The sequence below is a fragment of the Microplitis demolitor genome, chromosome 8, assembly GCF_026212275.2.
Source record: "Microplitis demolitor isolate Queensland-Clemson2020A chromosome 8, iyMicDemo2.1a, whole genome shotgun sequence".
NCBI classification, from domain to species: Eukaryota; Metazoa; Arthropoda; class Insecta; order Hymenoptera; family Braconidae; genus Microplitis; species Microplitis demolitor.
In genome coordinates, this window is record NC_068552.1 from 2,082,572 (window position 1) to 2,100,772 (window position 18,201).

General features: G+C 28.4%; 1 protein-coding gene across 6 annotated transcripts in view; it reads right to left on the reverse strand.

The window, feature by feature from the left end:
• Positions 1-1,798: 1,798 nt before the first annotated feature.
• LOC103572498 (calponin homology domain-containing protein DDB_G0272472) overlaps positions 1,799-18,201 on the reverse strand; it is a 28,985-nt gene continuing 12,582 nt past the window's right edge. The window contains exons 2-11 of one of the 6 annotated variants that reach the window (XM_008551130.1): positions 15,537-15,767; positions 13,202-13,290; positions 11,547-11,839; positions 5,790-5,828; positions 5,650-5,694; positions 4,767-5,573; positions 4,349-4,385; positions 4,035-4,199; positions 2,342-2,591; positions 1,799-2,243 (exon numbers count right to left, since the gene is read on the reverse strand). In XM_008551130.1, coding sequence (XP_008549352.1) covers positions 2,070-2,243; positions 2,342-2,591; positions 4,035-4,199; positions 4,349-4,385; positions 4,767-5,573; positions 5,650-5,694; positions 5,790-5,828; positions 11,547-11,839; positions 13,202-13,290; positions 15,537-15,767 — 2,130 coding nt within the window. In that variant the 3' untranslated portion in view covers positions 1,799-2,069. Of the gene's footprint in view, positions 2,244-2,341; positions 2,592-4,034; positions 4,215-4,285; positions 4,386-4,766; positions 5,574-5,649; positions 5,695-5,789; positions 5,829-11,546; positions 11,840-13,201; positions 13,291-15,536; positions 15,768-18,201 lie in introns of all 6 variants that reach the window. The other 5 variants (XM_008551129.1, XM_053741190.1, XM_008551127.1 and 2 more) reach the window with 5 other exon arrangements.

Consider the following 18,201-nt stretch of genomic DNA (forward strand, 5'->3'; position numbering starts at 1 on the left):
TAATTTCGGAATTTATATAAAATTTTGGTCCACATACTTGAATAATTGTCGAAATTGAAAGTTTTCAATGCACCCTGGTGGAAATTTTTCGGACTTCTGTCTTAAAAAGTTTTTGGAACTCTAGAACTGAGTTTTTAAGACAGAAGTCCGAAAAATTTCCACCCGCATATAATAATTACAATTTTTTTACATAATTTTTTATAAGCACTTTTAGTAATTTCGCTACACTGAAAAATTCCCATCAAATTTTACTATGGGTGCATTGTAACCCCGTACCATAAGAAAACTGGTACAAAATTTAGAAGTATCCCATAGTAAACGTATGCGCATAGGTCCCAATCGTGTCGTCTGCGCATACTGTTTACTATGGGACACTTGTAAATTTTGTACCAGTTTTCTTATGGTCCGGGGTTACATTGCACCCATAGTAAAATTTGTTGGAAATTTTTCACAGTGTAAGCAATATTCAAAAATGAAACTCAGTAATGAAAAGATCAAACCGATGGCCAATAAAATAAATGCAAAGGTGATATCTTCAAATTCTATCGACCGGTAATAATTATGTGTTGATTTATCTTTTTCTTTACAATATTTGGCAACTTCCGTTTCCACTACTTGTTTCTGCCAATTGTCGTAAATTTGTGATTGGTGTAATCGCATGACAAAATTGTTAGTGCGATCCTTCAATGGCCAATTACTACGCATCATCAGTGATCCAAAAGTAAATTTCAAACTATTCGCAGAAGAGTGTAATTTGTATTTAGCAATTAGGACTTCAAGAGTAATTTTGGGGTAAATACAAGCAATGGATTCACTGATGTCATTATTTTCTGCATAATTTGTACTGCTAAATATTACTTTATTTAGCAATAATGGATCTGTAACATACTCTTTAGCTCCGTTAGCAGCATAAATTATTGTATAACGTGGGTCTTTTAGATCATCTAAAGTCTCGACATTTTTTCTGTACTCGGGTTTTGTCAAAAATGCCGCTAGATGGCCAGAAAATGTCGCCTGCATTATGATAATGGTTACCATAATATTATGGTAATAATTCCCATGCATTATGGTAATCACTACCATAATATTATGGTAACCATAACTGTAATATTATGGTAACGATTACCATGATGTATGGGAATTATTACTATAATAGTATGAGAATGGTTACCATAATATCATGGTAATAATTCCCATAATATGATGGTTATGTTTACCATAATATTATAGGAATAGTTACCATAATATATAGGACTTATTCCCATACACACTCAGAAACCATTACAATATGGTTATAGGATCGGTTACTATTCGCTTATGGGAACTATTCCTATGAGTATGGTAATCATTACTATGATTCTTTCACATGCGATATGGGAACTGTTACCATAATGATAGGAATTGTTACCATACTTATCGAAACCTTCCCAGAAAGTATGGGTCTATATCCCATAATCCCAAGTAATCATTACCATAACGGTATGGGATGATATTTCATAAACGTACTAGGAACAGTTACTATAATTTTTTTTCTCCGTGTACAAGAGATAAAAACTTTTCCAATTTTTTTAGCGGGAAGTTAAAAAATAAGATCTATTTCATAAAAATAAATCAGTGAACAACTTTTTAAAATATTTATTAAATTCATTCATTCATAACAGTGAGTCATAATTTCTCTCATATATATTATGTACTTACATATGTAATTAAGTTACAACAGTTAACAAATTCTATAATTAAATATATGTTTTGTATTAATCATTATAATACTTGAAAAAAATATTGCGTAAATAATTAACACTCATAGAAGCCATTTGACGATTATTATTTGTATTAATAAACAATAAAAAAATGACACTAAATTGTATTATTGTTGACAGTAAAACAAAAATGACATGATCTTACATAAAACAACTCGATGATGGTGAATGAAGGACGGCATTATAAAACAATATACTTTTTAGCTTGAGTGTGTATATACGCATCATATTCTTAATCAAAAATTGCTAAAGCTGTAGCATGAAAAGAATATAATAATTATATAAAAGTAATTTTAATTTAATTATCAATTAGGCCACCTCGTCATCATCATCTTCTGTGTTTATTTCTTCTTCAATTCGCACAGAGTTATCTACTGGAGTATCTAAATCATTTACACTATTAAAACCTTCATGTTCACCGTCGTAAGGATGTTCGCTCAGATCCTCGTGATCTGTTGATATACAAGCAGCTTCTTCTTCAATCTAAAATTATTTGAAAATCAATTATCAAATTCAAAAATATTCACGTAAATTTGAATCGTTATTGTCAATTGACATTAGACTTTTTAAAAAATATTTACTTGAGTATCGTCATCAGCATCAGGACTGTCCGGCCTTTCCTCACGATCATGCGAGTTAACATTGTCGTGGCAATGGCACTCATCTGCACTCGATTCAGGAGCCTGAGCATCATCTGCTACCCCAAGATCAACTTCGGAGACCAATTTTTCCTCACGTTCTTGTCGCTTACGAGCTTCTTCAGAAGCTTTTTCAATAGCGAAACGCTCTTCTTCCTCAAGTGCCAGTATAGCTTCTTCTTCAGCAGCTCGTCTACAATAAAATGATATCAAATTGACAGTCGACCATTAAATAAATTCGTATATCGCAAATAAACATAAGTATTTATTATTTACTAGAAGGCTTTCGCTCGTGACGCGTGTTTATTAAAGATATTTCTTTGAAGCTGTTGTCCCTAATAGCCGCTAATATGACCAATCATCTCTATAGCAACCGTTGCAATAATACCAGTTCCCATAGCAACTGTTGCTATGGTCACGGTCTCCATAACAATCGTTGCAATGAGAACATCCTTTATAGTAATCGTTGCGATAATCGACTATCTCTATAGTAACTGTTACCATGACAACAGTTTCTATAGCAACCGTTTCCATGACAACAGTCTCCATAGTAACTGTTGCCATGACCAAACACCTCCATAGCAACCGTTGCCATTGACAACAGTCTCCACAGTAACCGTTGCCATGACCAAACACCTCCATAGCAACCGTTTCCATGATCATAGTCTCCATAGTAACTGTTGTCATGACCAAACACCTCCATAGCAACCGTTGCCATTGACAACAGTCTTCATAGCAACCGTTGTCATGACCAAACACCTCCATAGCAACCGTTGCCATTGACAACAGTCTTCATAGCAACCGTTGTCATGACCAAACACCTCCATAGCAACCGTTGCCATTGACAACAGTCTCCATAGTAACTGTTGCCATGACCAAACACCTCCATAGCAACCGTTGCCATTGACAACAGTCTCCACAGTAACCGTTGCCATGACCAAACACCTCCATAGCAACCGTTTCCATGATCATAGTCTCCATAGTAACTGTTGTCATGACCAAACACCTCCATAGCAACCGTTGCCATTGACAACAGTCTTCATAGCAACCGTTGTCATGACCAAACACCTCCATAGCAACCGTTGCCATTGACAACAGTCTTCATAGCAACCGTTGCAATGATACCAGTTCCCATAGCAACTGTTACTATGGCCACGGTCTCCATAACAATCGTTGCAATGAGAACAGCCTTCATAGTAATCGTTGCGATAATCGACTACCTCTATAGTAACTGTTACCATGACGACAGTTCCTATAGCAACCATTGCCATTGACAAAAGTCTCCATAGCAACCGTTTCCATGACAACAGTCTCCATAGTAACTGTTGCCATGACCAAACACCTCCATAGCAACCGTTGCCATTGACAACAGTCTTCATAGCAACCGTTGTAATGATACCAGTTCCCATAGCAAGTGTTGTTATGGCCACGGTCTCCATAACAATCGTTGCAATGAGAACAGCCTTCATAGTAATCGTTGCGATAATCGACTACCTCTATAGTAACTGTTACCATGACGACAGTTCCTATAGCAACCATTGCCATTGACAAAAGACTCCATAGCAACCGTTGCCATGACTACTATAAGCGGTTACATGACACCAAATTCTTTAGAATAGATAAATAAATGTATTACCTCTGTTCTTCAGCAATGCGTTCATCACGTATGCGTTCAGCTTCGATTCTCGCTTCCTCAGCCTGTCTAGCAGCCTCCAGTCGCTCCTGTTCTTCAATTTCCTTAAGCCTTGCCTGACGTGCTTCCTCTTCAAGACGCACCCGTTCCTCAATTTCCGCCTTCCACCTTTCTTCGGCCAACCTAAATAGCATCAAAGTACATACAGATTTACAGAAAAACGGAGGCAATCGAAGAGACCAGGTATGAGTTACCTGGCCTCCTCGGCTTGCCTCCTTTTCTCCTCCTCAGCTTGCCTTTTAAGTTCCTCCACTTGCCTTCTCAATTCCTCTTCATCAAGTTTACGCTGTAATACTAAAAAAAAAAAAAAAAAAAATAATATCACGCCATTTGTATGTTTTCCTCTCCGTTGTCATGCATCAGTTTCACTCAAAAGGTCTTGGGTCAAAAGTTTATTTTCAATTTTTCGTTTTTTGGTAACGTCATTTTGAAATAAAATATATGAAATAGATGATTACATAAAAGATATATCACATAGAAGATTTTAATCGTGCAACATTCATTTTTAATGCAGATACTAATAGTGGCATTGAAATGACTTTAATGTATAGATAAATATATGAAGTTATTGTATATAATAGAAGAATATAATAGTTGATAAAAGTTTATTATCAGTTTACTGTCTGAGGGTACACTTTTCAAGTAATCGTAGGGTCCCAAGTTTACGAGACATACCGTCATCATCTTCTTCTTGGTTGACCTCTTGCTCGACTTTGTCTGCGGGCAAGAAGTCTGATTTCTCTGCAACTTCTTCTTCTTCGTCACCGTGTTCAACTGGTACACCTTCGTCATTTTCTAACGGAGGCAATTGTTCCGGACCAAGGTCTTGACCTTCTTCAATGATCACAACATCTTTATCTACGAGTTCTACTTCATTTTCTACTGTCTCTGCCTCATTTTCTATTGGCTCAACATTTTTTTCTACGGGTTCCGTTTCCTCGATTTCTTGTTCTGACTTAACTTCAGATGATACGACTTCTGGCTCAATTGATTGCGGTTCCAATTCTACTTGAGGTTCTACTTTTTCAGGTTCTGGTTCTAATTCAGTAACTTCTGGTTCTAATTCTGTTACTGCTACTGATTCTGGTTCTGCTACAGGTTCTGGTTTTGATTCTGCTACTGGTTTTGGTTCTGCCACTGGTTCTGGTTCAACAAGTACAGGTTCTTTAACTGGTTCAGGTTCTGATTCTAGCTTATTATTAACTATCGGTTTTGTTTTGGCTGTTTTTCGTTTTGATTTTGTTTTGGTCTCAACAATTGGTTCTGGTTCTGGTTTCAATTCTAGTTCTAGTTCTTGTTCAGATTCTAATTTTGATTCTGATTCAGTCATCCATTTTTGTTCATGACCATTAACTAATTCTGGTTCTGGTTCTGGTTCACGTGCTAATTTTGAAACCAGTTCCGTTTCCTGAGACCATTTAGGTTCCGGTTGATAAATATTTGCTAAATCTGGTTTATAAATGGGTTCTGGATCTGGTGATGCTAAGAATAAATATGACAATGATAGTATGATTATGAAATAATGATAACTGCTTTATGAAATATGACAATTATTTACCTTTTCTAGGTACTAGATAAACTCGGTCTTCCGCCAATGCACGTGCTAAAATTATTTTGTTATTTTTTTGGTTAATGATAATTAAATTTTTATTATTTCAAATTATTTACATTTATACTGAAACGCAACCCCATACTAACCCTTTCTTAGCTCCCTTTCGGTGAGCGGAGGATCAGGATCTAGAGGATACATAAATTTATTAAATTGAAAGTTAGTCACTTGACAAAATTTTAATCATAACCACATGCATCAAGCGAATTTTAGCTGAGCGACTGCACAATTTATTTAGCATTGTTAATTATAAAGAAATTTTTTTCACACCCTGGTAGATTTGAATTACGGTAAATTATGGTAATTTAGGGTATTTTGAAGAATTGCGGTATTTTACGGTAAACTACGGTATTTTGAAGCAAAAGTATGGTATTTTACCGAAAATTCGCACGGAGAGAAATGTTGACTCGAAACTTATCAATTTTTATTTAGCTGCTCTAGTGGACCCGAATTACGGTAAAATACCGTAAATTACGGTTATTTACGGTAATTTACCGTAATTTGGATCTGACAGGGTGCCGACCTAATTTGAAACAGGGAGTAAAGCATCTAAAAAGTTATTATGCTCTTATAAAAAATTATTATGACGCATCACCATTATTATAATGTACGAAAGTAATTGTCTAACGGATCCAAGTTACAGTAATTACCGTATTTTACGGTATTCGGTCGAATTATGGCGAACTACGGTAAAAAATAAGGTAATTTACCGTAAATTACCGTAAAATACAAGATTTTACGGTAAATTACCGTATTCTGAGTAAAATACGGTACCTTGCAGTAAATTATCATAATTTATGGTGATTCTAGTAGATGTCAATTACGTTATTTTACGGTAAATTACAATAATTGTCATAATTTACCGTTATTTGGATCCACTAGGGTTATTAAAGCTTATCGATAAGTTTCTCGCGCATAATAAGTATTGTTATACATCATAATAATTTTTCGTATGAGCATAATATTTTTTGGGATGCTTCACTTTCTGTTTCATGTTTTGTTGACAGCATAATAAATTGGTAGGTTTCGAGCCAACATTTTTATCCGAAAGCGGGCATTTACTGTACAATACGAGCCTGCGGTCTTTTACCGTAAAATGAACTATTGCATTGTAAAAACTGTTAAAATAACAAAGCATATAGTTCTTATGGGAAAGTGTCGTAAATTACCATAATGCGCCGTAAAATACAGCATATTATCTTAAATTACCGTAAAATACAGTAAATTTCCATGGAAATAGTGTTCTGCGGTAAATTATGGCCAAGCGCGGTAAATTACGGTAATTTACCGTACTTCGGATTCACCAGGGTATGAATTTTATATTCTTTTTATTAGAGATTAAATATTTTATGTGTTTGTTTATTTGTTTTTTAAAAAATTGATACTTAATTCTGTTTGCCTGATATTAAAAAAGCACGTCAGCGCTTATTTACAAACAAAAGCTTACCTCAGAAACTAAAAATATCACTCTCAGCTGGGGATAACTATTTCACATACGCAAACTACTTATAAAGCAGTAATTATTATTATTTATTAAAGTTTTTATCTTCAATAATTTTTCATTTTAACTTTAATTCTAATGTCCAACGATCAATTTATTTTTAGTATTTTCTTACAATATAATGTAGTTTAAATTTACTTATACTCAAATATCACTATATATCTGATTTATATATATTGTTTTTAATTCAACTTAAATTACGTCAAGTTAAAAAAAAATAATTTTGTAAATTAAGTTTTTCTTTTATTTTTTTTATTTATATTTACACAGAAAAAAAAAATTTTCTTGTAGCGAGAAAAATATTTCATTGAACAAAAAAAATTTTTTTTTGTGTGCATATTTTTTTGATATTTTACTGAAAAATATCGGAGCTCTCGATAATTTTTATTTAAAATTATCATTTTGAATTCAAAAAGTTCTGTATATAAATAAATATAAATTAACAAAGAATATGAGAGACCGAGGTAAGACGGGTTATTTCAAAAATTATATTTTTTAGAAAACTAATGATCACTTGAAATTTATTTTTACCTTTAAAAATAATAAAAAAAAATTGGAAAATCCAAAAGTGAACACCTTAATTGCTCTTCTATTTTTAATCATTACTTTTATTTTATAATATTAATTTATTTTTTTTTATTATGAATTTTTATTCAACTTATAAATTATCAGTTTGATTTTTTATTTTTTATTTTCAGTTTAATATTTTTTTATTAACATTTTTTTAAATATCCCGCCTTTTGTCTTAGATGTCGCTCTTTTTTTCAAACCTATACTGTTGCGCTAGTGCTGCTGCCAGTAGTTGGTGGGAGAAAAAATGAAAAAAAATAATAACAGTAAAAATAAAAATGGCGGCTAAATTTTTCGTGAATAATCAGTTTTACGTTTTTAATTAATTACAATTAAACTAAAAGGATTTAGATAGTGATTTTCCATAGGGTTCTTGTGATAAAAAATACGAAGATAATAAAAAAAAAAATGGGCCGATTAATTGTGTCTATCAAGAGTTATCGTGTTTACGAAGTTTCATACGTAACAATTGACATCACGCGTTTTTTGAGTTTAAATAATTTATTTTAAACCAATAAAAGGACGAATCGACTCAAAATTAGGTTCAAATTGTTCCTTAATAATTTCTCTATACGCTAGTATACAATTTGACCCATTTTGGCGTAATCAAAAGAATGTAGAGATAATTTAATGTGATTGAATGAGTCGAAAATAATAGATCGATCATAAAACACAGCGTTGAATTGTATCCCGTCGTATCCCAGTCTCTCCTCTTTAACTCACGTAATTTTATTAAAACCGTTAATTATAATTTTGTTCTTTAATCAATTTAATAAATAAATAACAAGTTAATTATCGTAATTACGTTAAAAGATATAATAAATAGTGGAAGACATATTTCATTTGTTGATAAATATCAAAAGATATTTAGTTTAATATCACATAATAGTAAATTATTCCTCCTCAAGAACAGGCAAATTATCTTCGTCTTCTTCAGCGGGTTTTTTCTTTTTTGTAGGGTCTTCATTAAGCTCCGGTACGCGATCTCTCCATCCTTGGCCTGAAATATTTAATAAATCCCCAGGTTTCTCTGCACTTAATCATCAATCTGCGTTCATTGTTTTTTAATATATGTTTATATTTACGCTTGTTTATATTTGTCCGGATCCATTTCATAGACTCGACGCGCCTTACGTTAAATTTCTTATTACCGTATAAATAATAATAAATAAATTTCGGTAATGTTCTAGATAAATTTAATAAACATTAAAAAATAAATTTACACCAATTCGTCACCCGATGAAAAAAGATTATATACAATGGTATAAAATTATATATAAATTGGATAGAAAAAATGACCCAATCCATTTGTATACAATCGTACATAATTATATCTTATTTATATATAATTACATACTGTATTTGTATAGATTATATATAAATATATACAATTCTATATAATTTTATGCAAATATATACATTTGGATATAATCACATACGGTATTCGTCTGAATTATAAATAATTATATACAATACTATACAAGTGTATACCAATATATACATTTGTATATAATTACATACTGAATTCGTATATATCATATATAATTATATACAATTCTCGGTAATTCTATACAAATATAAATATTTGTATATAATTGCACACCGTATTCGTATAGATCCTGCATAATTATGTACAGTTCTATATAATTGTATAAAAATATACACATTTGTATATAATTACATACTGAATTCGTATATATTATATACAATTCTAGGTAATTGTATACAAATATGAATATTTGTATATAATTACACACTGTATTCGTATAGATCATACATAATTATATACAGTTCTATATAATTGTATAAAAATATGCACATTTGTATATAATTACATACTGAATTCGTATATATTATATATAATTATATACAATTCTAGGTAATTGTATACAAATATAAATATTTGTATATAATTACACACTGTATTCGTATAGATCATACATAATTATATACAGTTCTATATAATTGTATAAAAATATGCACATTTGTATATAATTACATACTGAATTCGTATATATTATATATAATTATATACAATTCTAGGTAATTGTATACAAATATAAATATTTGTATATAATTACACACTGTATTCGTATAGATCATACATAATTATATACAGTTCTATATAATTGTATAAAAATATGCACATTTGTATATAATTACATACTGAATTCGTATATATTATATATAATTATATACAATTATATATAATTATATACAATTCTAGGTAATTGTATACAAATCTAAATATTTGTATATAATTACACACTGTATTCGTATAGATCATACATAATTATATACAGTTCTATATAATTGTATAAAAATATGCACATTTGTATATAATTACATACTGAATTCGTATATATTATATATAATTATATACAATTATATATAATTATATACAATTCTAGGTAATTGTATACAAATCTAAATATTTGTATATAATTACACACTGTATTCGTATAGATCATACATAATTATATACAGTTCTATATAATTGTATAAAAATATGCACATTTGTATATAATTACATACTGAATTCGTATATATTATATATAATTATATACAATTCTAGGTAATTGTATACAAATATGAATATTTGTATATAATTACACACTGTATTCGTATAGATCATACATAATTATATACAGTTCTATATAATTGTATAAAAATATGAATATTTGTATATAATTACACACTGTATTCGTATAGATCATACATAATTATATACAGTTCTATATAATTGTATAAAAATATGCACATTTGTATATAATTACATACTGAATTCGTATATATTATATATAATTATATACAATTCTAGGTAATTGTATACAAATATATGTATTTGTATATAATCACATAATGTTTTCGTATAGATTATATATAATTATATACAATTTTATGTAGATGTATACAAATATATACATTTGTATATAATTTCATTATTCTTTTTTGCATTTTTATATAAAGTTATATACGATTGTATATCATTATATCAAAATTTTATATAGTTATGCATCACCTCTATCCAATTGCATACACTTCATCTATAACTGTATACAGTTATATAAAATCTTTTTCCATCGGATATATTTTTGTACACTTAATCTCGTTTCTTGTTTATTTCAAATTTTTTTTCATACATTTATTGTGTTTCGCTTGTATTTTGCATAGACAATTACACACAAAAAAAAAAAAAAATAAAGATAGATGAGTAAACAGTGACGACGATAGACACAGAAAAAAATAGAAAATAAAGACCACACGAGTGCACAACACAATAGAAAAAAAATATATAAATAAACAAACAAAAAAAAAACAGTTATCAAATCAAGGGAAGGAGGTTGAAAAAAATAAAAAAAAAACACATTCGTCACACACAACAGCGTCATATGGCCGCTTTTTTTTATTTGTTGATTCTATTTATAAAAAAAATAATAAATAAAATGGTTTTTCATGTGATCGAAATATATGTATTAAGTTTTACTTAATATGACTTCAAATAAATTTTAGTCGAGGACATTGCGACCAAATTTAATTTAAAAAATTTAATTTTCCCGGTTAATTTTTAAAAATATATTTTATGGATTTGAAAAAAATTTTTCAATTTTTTTGGCTGTCAGAAAAATTTATAAAAAAATATGACATTTAATTCCTTATCATAAAAAAAAAGTATAAACGTGACGTCTATATTTATTGTATATAATTTATTGCGTGTGTCGGCATATTAATAATTGTCAGTGTCAGTGACGTAGTCGTTTTGAAAAGTACTCACAGGCACTGGCCGCAGCCTGGCGATTCTTTGCGTAGTAACTGAGAAGATTGACGTCACTTTGAACATCAGCTGCACGTAAATCGGCAACTTTGTAGTATGGCCTCCTACGTGAATGGGGTTTGCCACCGGTGTAAGTAACAGATGCCAAGTTTCCAGTTCCGAATTGACGATGTTCCGGTGATTCATACCAATTTGCTGGTTCATCTTTTTTAGCATTTTTACGTGATGTCAATACACGTCTTATGTAGTCATCACTGCGCATACGTTCGGGTACCAATACCTCAGCAAAATCACTATAGTATAAAAATAACACGAGATAAGAATACGGAGGAAGAAATTAATTTTTTGGTTAAGATTAACAAAATTCTTGGCTAAACGTTATTTTATGACCAAAGATTTAGAGACGGTTACAAATCATCTAGCTAGATGTTACTGACTAAATTTGTGACAAAAAATTGTCTGACAGTCCGAAATTACGATTTTAATCTTACAATAGAACATTTATTGCTGAAAAAATAGGGTAAATACACCGATAGATGGACATCTAGCAATAGATGGACGAATATTATTTTAATAACTGATTACATAAAATTTAGGAATGAAAATGTAACATAATACATTTTTTTTAACTATATATATTTCTGATGCTAGAAAATAATTTTTTTAAAATTTAATATATGTTATAATCATAAAAAAAATTATTTTTATTTGACGTGACGACGTTTTGCTTGAAAAGCGCCACCTCTACTAAGCATGTGACAGACAACCGGTAAACTATATTTGTTATAACTAATATAAATAAATAATATAATAAGATATGTTTATATGATTATGTTCGTATTTCATTAACAATTTTATAAATTTAATAATTAACTGATAAAATAAAAAAAATTTAAGAAAATTTGCCGTCCATCTATCGGAGACAAATTTCTAACCTTAACCCAATAGATGGACGTTGGATTTATCTGGTAAATTTTCAATTTTTTTTTTTTTTTCATAACATTTAAATGAAATTGTTTGTTAACATAAACTCATTTATTTATTTATTTTTAAATATAAATAAAATGTAAGTAAAATAATAAATAATTTATAAATATTTATAAATCATTAATTAATATTACGTAATATATTATCATATATTTTGCATAACCTAGTATGTAAGAGTGAGAAATTTTTAAAGATGATAATAAAAATACTACATATATTTTTAAAATTATTATCTCACATTTGTTTTTTAATTAATTGTATTAAACGCAAGCTGTTATAAAAAAAATTTAATAATTCTTTATATGCATAATAAGATGAAAATATCATTTGCAAGAAGCGTCCATCTAGAAGATTTGGACTTTTTCTTAAATTTTCCTTTTTTGTAATCAACCACTACGTCATACAAAGTTTTATTTATTTTTTTCTAGTTAATTAAACATTTTTGCATAAATATAATTTATTTTATTATAACTTATTCATATTTTATTGCTTTATTTTTATTGGATAACATAGAGAGTCTGCTTAACCGTCCATCTATTGGTGCGTTTACCCTATACGCTCATATGAGCCTTAGTAAATTCGGAAACTGAACAACACTTAATCGAGGCCTGACATTGACATTAATGCTGCATATTTCTTCATTTAAAAAATGCATATAATAAAAATACCTTGAGGTTGGTCGTGGAACAAAGACATGAATTCGTCGAAGTAATGAGTCAGCTCTTGCGCGAATCTCTCTTGCCTCATCATCAAACAACTGTAGAAATATTAATAACTCTAAATAATCATATACCTCCAGTAAACATTAAAAAAAAATATATATATATATATATATATATATATATATATATAAATATATATATATTTTTCCAATAATCTCTAGCTGTTGGAATTCCGTCTAAATATAAATATATAAAAATATAATCTCGTTATATATTTATAAATATTTATCATTGAGTTATATTTAAAATTTCAAAATAGTTATTATTTTCATGAAAATTTAATTATTTAACTTTTTTATAACTAAAATAAAATTAAGTTGGCTTGAATTTATCATCCCACGATCCATATATATATCAACTGACGCATTTCCGCTCGTTTGTATTAATCATATTTATTTACTTGGTTTCTTGTTTTATTTTATTCTTCTTTATTACAAGAATACAGGAGTTGGTAAAGTTGGATTCATATTTGATTTATTAGTACACGAACAAAAAAATGTAGTAAATTTTACTAAAAAATATCAGAATAATTACTAAATTTGGATAGTAATCTTTACACGCTTACAGATAAGTATACTTTACAAGTCGTTTAGTAATTTTTCATATACTGGTTATGGAAAATCTCATAGATGCATATTTATATTTAGTAAATTTTACCATCCCGTTTAGTAAATTTTACTATATTAGAATGGAAAAAAAATAAAATTAAATTTATATTAGCTTTAAACTTTTCATTATTATTGCTATCATTTTGATGATTATTGTTATTTATGTCATCTGTATTGGTGTTGGTGTCGATTTTTGTTTTTTTAAAAAATCACTTGTTTCAACCGAGATTCGAACCCGGATCTCCCGCGCATGAGTCCTTTCCTATGTCTGACGGCCCGATATCTCCTTTGAACAAAAGATTCAGAACTTGTAATACATATTTGTATATGCTATCCCCACCAACTTTTAATTTTATCTATACACAGTAGAATTTACTATACAGACAGTAAAAAAATATAATCGTGTTAGCAAAAAATCCATTGCGTATAGTAATTTTTAATATTTTGTATAGTAACAAACCCTATATTGTATTAAAAAATTTACTTTCTTGAATTAGTATTTATTAATAGGAATTATAGTAAAATTTACTATACAAATCGTAAAAAATATAATCGTCTTAGCAAAAAATACATTACGCATAGTAATTTTGAATATCTTATTATGTAATTATTATTAACTAGTAAATTTTATACTAAACGTTTAGTAATACGCGCATAGAAAAGCTATATATTGTTAAAAGTATATAAAATAATATATGGTGAATATGTGATAAATATATATCGGCAAAAATATCTATATTGAAAAATATATGTTTTCTACATATATTGGACTATATATTTATCATAATATATTTACCCATACATAATGTTCTGTATTTTTCTATATATATTATCTCATGTAATGCTCAATATATTCTTGCCATATATGGATAGTATATATATAATTTATAAGTATAATATAATAAACTTGATATATACTTCCATATATTTTGACCCATACAATTAGTGGTATATGATCTCTATATAATTGATTATATATGAAAGAATTTATAAGTTTAAATATATGGTTCGCAGTATATTAGAATTATATTTTTCCAATATATTAAAACTTATATTTTTCGCAATATATTGAAAATTTTATTTTTTCAATATACTTTTTCAATTTCTACACAATTCCACAAAAAAAAGTCAAGTTTATTATTTTTTTTTCTTTTCATTGATCTTGCATTTACTGAATATCTAACGCAATAACCTAAGAAGAGTAAAAAAAAGTGCCATATATTTTATAATATACTGGAAATGATATATTTTGAAATATACTGGAAAACATATATAAAAAATACAAAAAATACTATATATTAATTAATATACTACTTTCAATATAATATATCAATATAAAAAAAGATATATTAAAATATATATGTAAAACATACATAAAAAAGTCATATATTGATAAATATATTCGTAATATATTCTAGCAATATTTTTTTATTCAATATATTATCATATATTAATACGGCAAAAAAATTAATATTATTTTATATATTGTACAATATATCACATTATAATATTCATATATTTTATCATATATGTTTTCACATATAAAGCTTTTTCATGCGGGTAATTACAATACAGAATGTATTTTTCCACATCTGTTAGTAAATTTTACTATAGTATTGTAATTTTTATTATACTTTTTTCTCCAGGTAAGTAAAAGAAAACAATAAACTTACAATATTATCCTTGGAGTTTAGGTATCTCGACACATAAGAAGTACTAGAAGGTCGTGTTTGATTACGTATCCTCTGCAATTCCGCAGCAATAACACTGGGTCTTACTCGGGAATAAATTCTTATTGGCACGGGTACAGTGTACGCATGAAAAATAACTGGATAAGGTGTATGGATAACACTGACGAGCTTCTTGTGTGCAATGTAAGGTAAATGATGAGGTAATTTGTTCACCTGTATTTTATAATCTTCTCAATATTCACTCAACTAATTCCGTTTGCTTAAATTTATTCATTTTTTTTTTTTTTTATATGAAAGTTTGCATGATCAGGCAATTGCAAAGCAATGCGGGTACATTATTAATTAGATGTTGCCTTCCAAGTGTCAAATACCTCAATCAATATTAGTTTACTATCTTAATTATTAATAAAATTAATTAAACATGATACACTGTAAAAAGTTTGTTTTTCCAGTGAATTGATTTCGGAGTGGTCTAGAATTTTTTTAAATTCGCATTCGCGCCAATTCGGAATTTTTATATTAAAACGAATTTTCCTTGGAGTGAATTCTACTTCAATGGAAAGTCATCCCCGTGTTTATTCCGAATTTAGTCCGTGTTCACTCCGCAAATTTTTAACAGTGATTTTTTCATTTTTATTCAAGGGAAGGCTATTTTTCAAAATGATACAAAAAAAAATCAATTTTTTTATATTCTTAGGTAAAAAATTTCATTTTTTCTGTATTTGTCTGAAAAAATACTTTAAAGAATAAACAGGATTTTTTTAAATTTGGAGGTTTGGTTATGAAAAGTCTAATATTGACATGAAAGTCTTGATTATAATATACATGGAAAAAAATAATGGGTAGCAGCTACTGATTATTTTTTGGCAGCTGCTACCGATTATTTCTGTAACAGTATGGAAATAATCAGTAGCAACTACTGAAAAATCATCTGTAGCGGCCACTGAAAATAAATTGGTAGCTGCTATCGAAAAATAATCGGTAGCGGCCACTGAAAATTAATTGGTAGCGGCTACCGAAAATTAATCAGTAGCGGCTACTGATTAGTTTTTTCCGTGTAGATAACAAAATTTTTAATACTTTTTTGAGTAAAATTTTTCAACCCTTTTAAGAAAACGTTAGAAAAAAACAATATCGAATTTTAATCAGGCAACAGGCGGCAAAATTCAAATTTTTGAATCCTGAGAAAGAGACTCTATTTTGCTTAAAAAAAAATATACAGAAAATAACCTTCATGGCAATTAATTTCCACATTACATACATATGACAAATATTTTCTCTCTATATATATATTCTACATATATTTTATAAATGTCGAAATGAAAGTAAACATAGATGATGTTGCTCTTTCACAGAAATGAACGATTTCTTGGCACAATAAATTTTTACTTTGTACATATATTACATATATTTTTCAGATTTAGAAAAAAAGGACTGAACCCGCCTAATTACTAACCATTTAAAAAATAGCTTTTCCCTTGAAATTTTTTTAACTACTGAAATTAGTTTTTAGTCAAACATGATATGATTAATATATTCTATGACGGTTAATTATTAAATGAACAATTTGAATTTAATGATAATGGAGCTGAAGGTAGCGGCCGTAATAAGTAGCGGCCACGCAATTTTTTGCGTGGCCGCTACTTATTACGGCCGCTAGTTTCAGCTTCATTTTTATGGTAATGAATATTACGAGCGAAAAAGCGTCACTATTTCTTACAATTACATTTTAACCCTTTCAATTTTTCTTAATTTACTGCAATCAGATATTGCGAACTCTAGTTTAATTAAAAAAAACATTTGAAATTGAAATTTAAAAAAAAGTGGTCTCGAAAGAGTTATCGTCAATAACTGACCTGCTGCTGTTGAAGTGGCGGCATTGGCCTGATTATAGCACCAGGATTCTGTTCAATATATAAGCCATGATATTCATCGCATATATGAAAGGTTTAGTCCAAATTAAATGGGGTTCGGCAATCCATAAGCAGTAAAGGCGACAAGCAGCAATAGCAGAAGCACCAGCAAAAAGTAAAATTAAAAAAAGCATTATTTTAAAATAATAAATAAATTACAGAAAAACCATTCAATTAAATTTACTTGACCGTAATTAAATTACATCCTCCAAAAATAATAAATTACTTAAGTAATTAATCTTCAATTTTTTTTATTCATTAAAAAAAAATTTCCTAAATTTTAAATTTTCCCGCTCAATGGCCAATTTCGTTGTGTGTCTATAGATATTAAAATTATTATTATTATTATTATTATTATTATTATTATTATTATTATTATTATTATTATTATTATTATTATTATATTAATATTTTAGTAATTAAAACAAAATAATAATTAAATAATAAAACATGCGCCATGACATTGCAATACAAGCAGGATTTTATTTATGAATAATAATAATTATACATGTTTATATATTTTTTATATAACACAATATTTATTTATTAATTTAAACTATAATTTTTATTATATATATAATGTATGAATATTATAAATTATTAAGTGTTACAATTTAAGTGTTAAAACACAATTCATTATAAATATATTTAAGAAGAAAAATATAATTTCCATGGGCGAAAGCATTAAATTAAATCTATAAATAGTCGACAGAAATGAATTTTTTGGCGCCAAA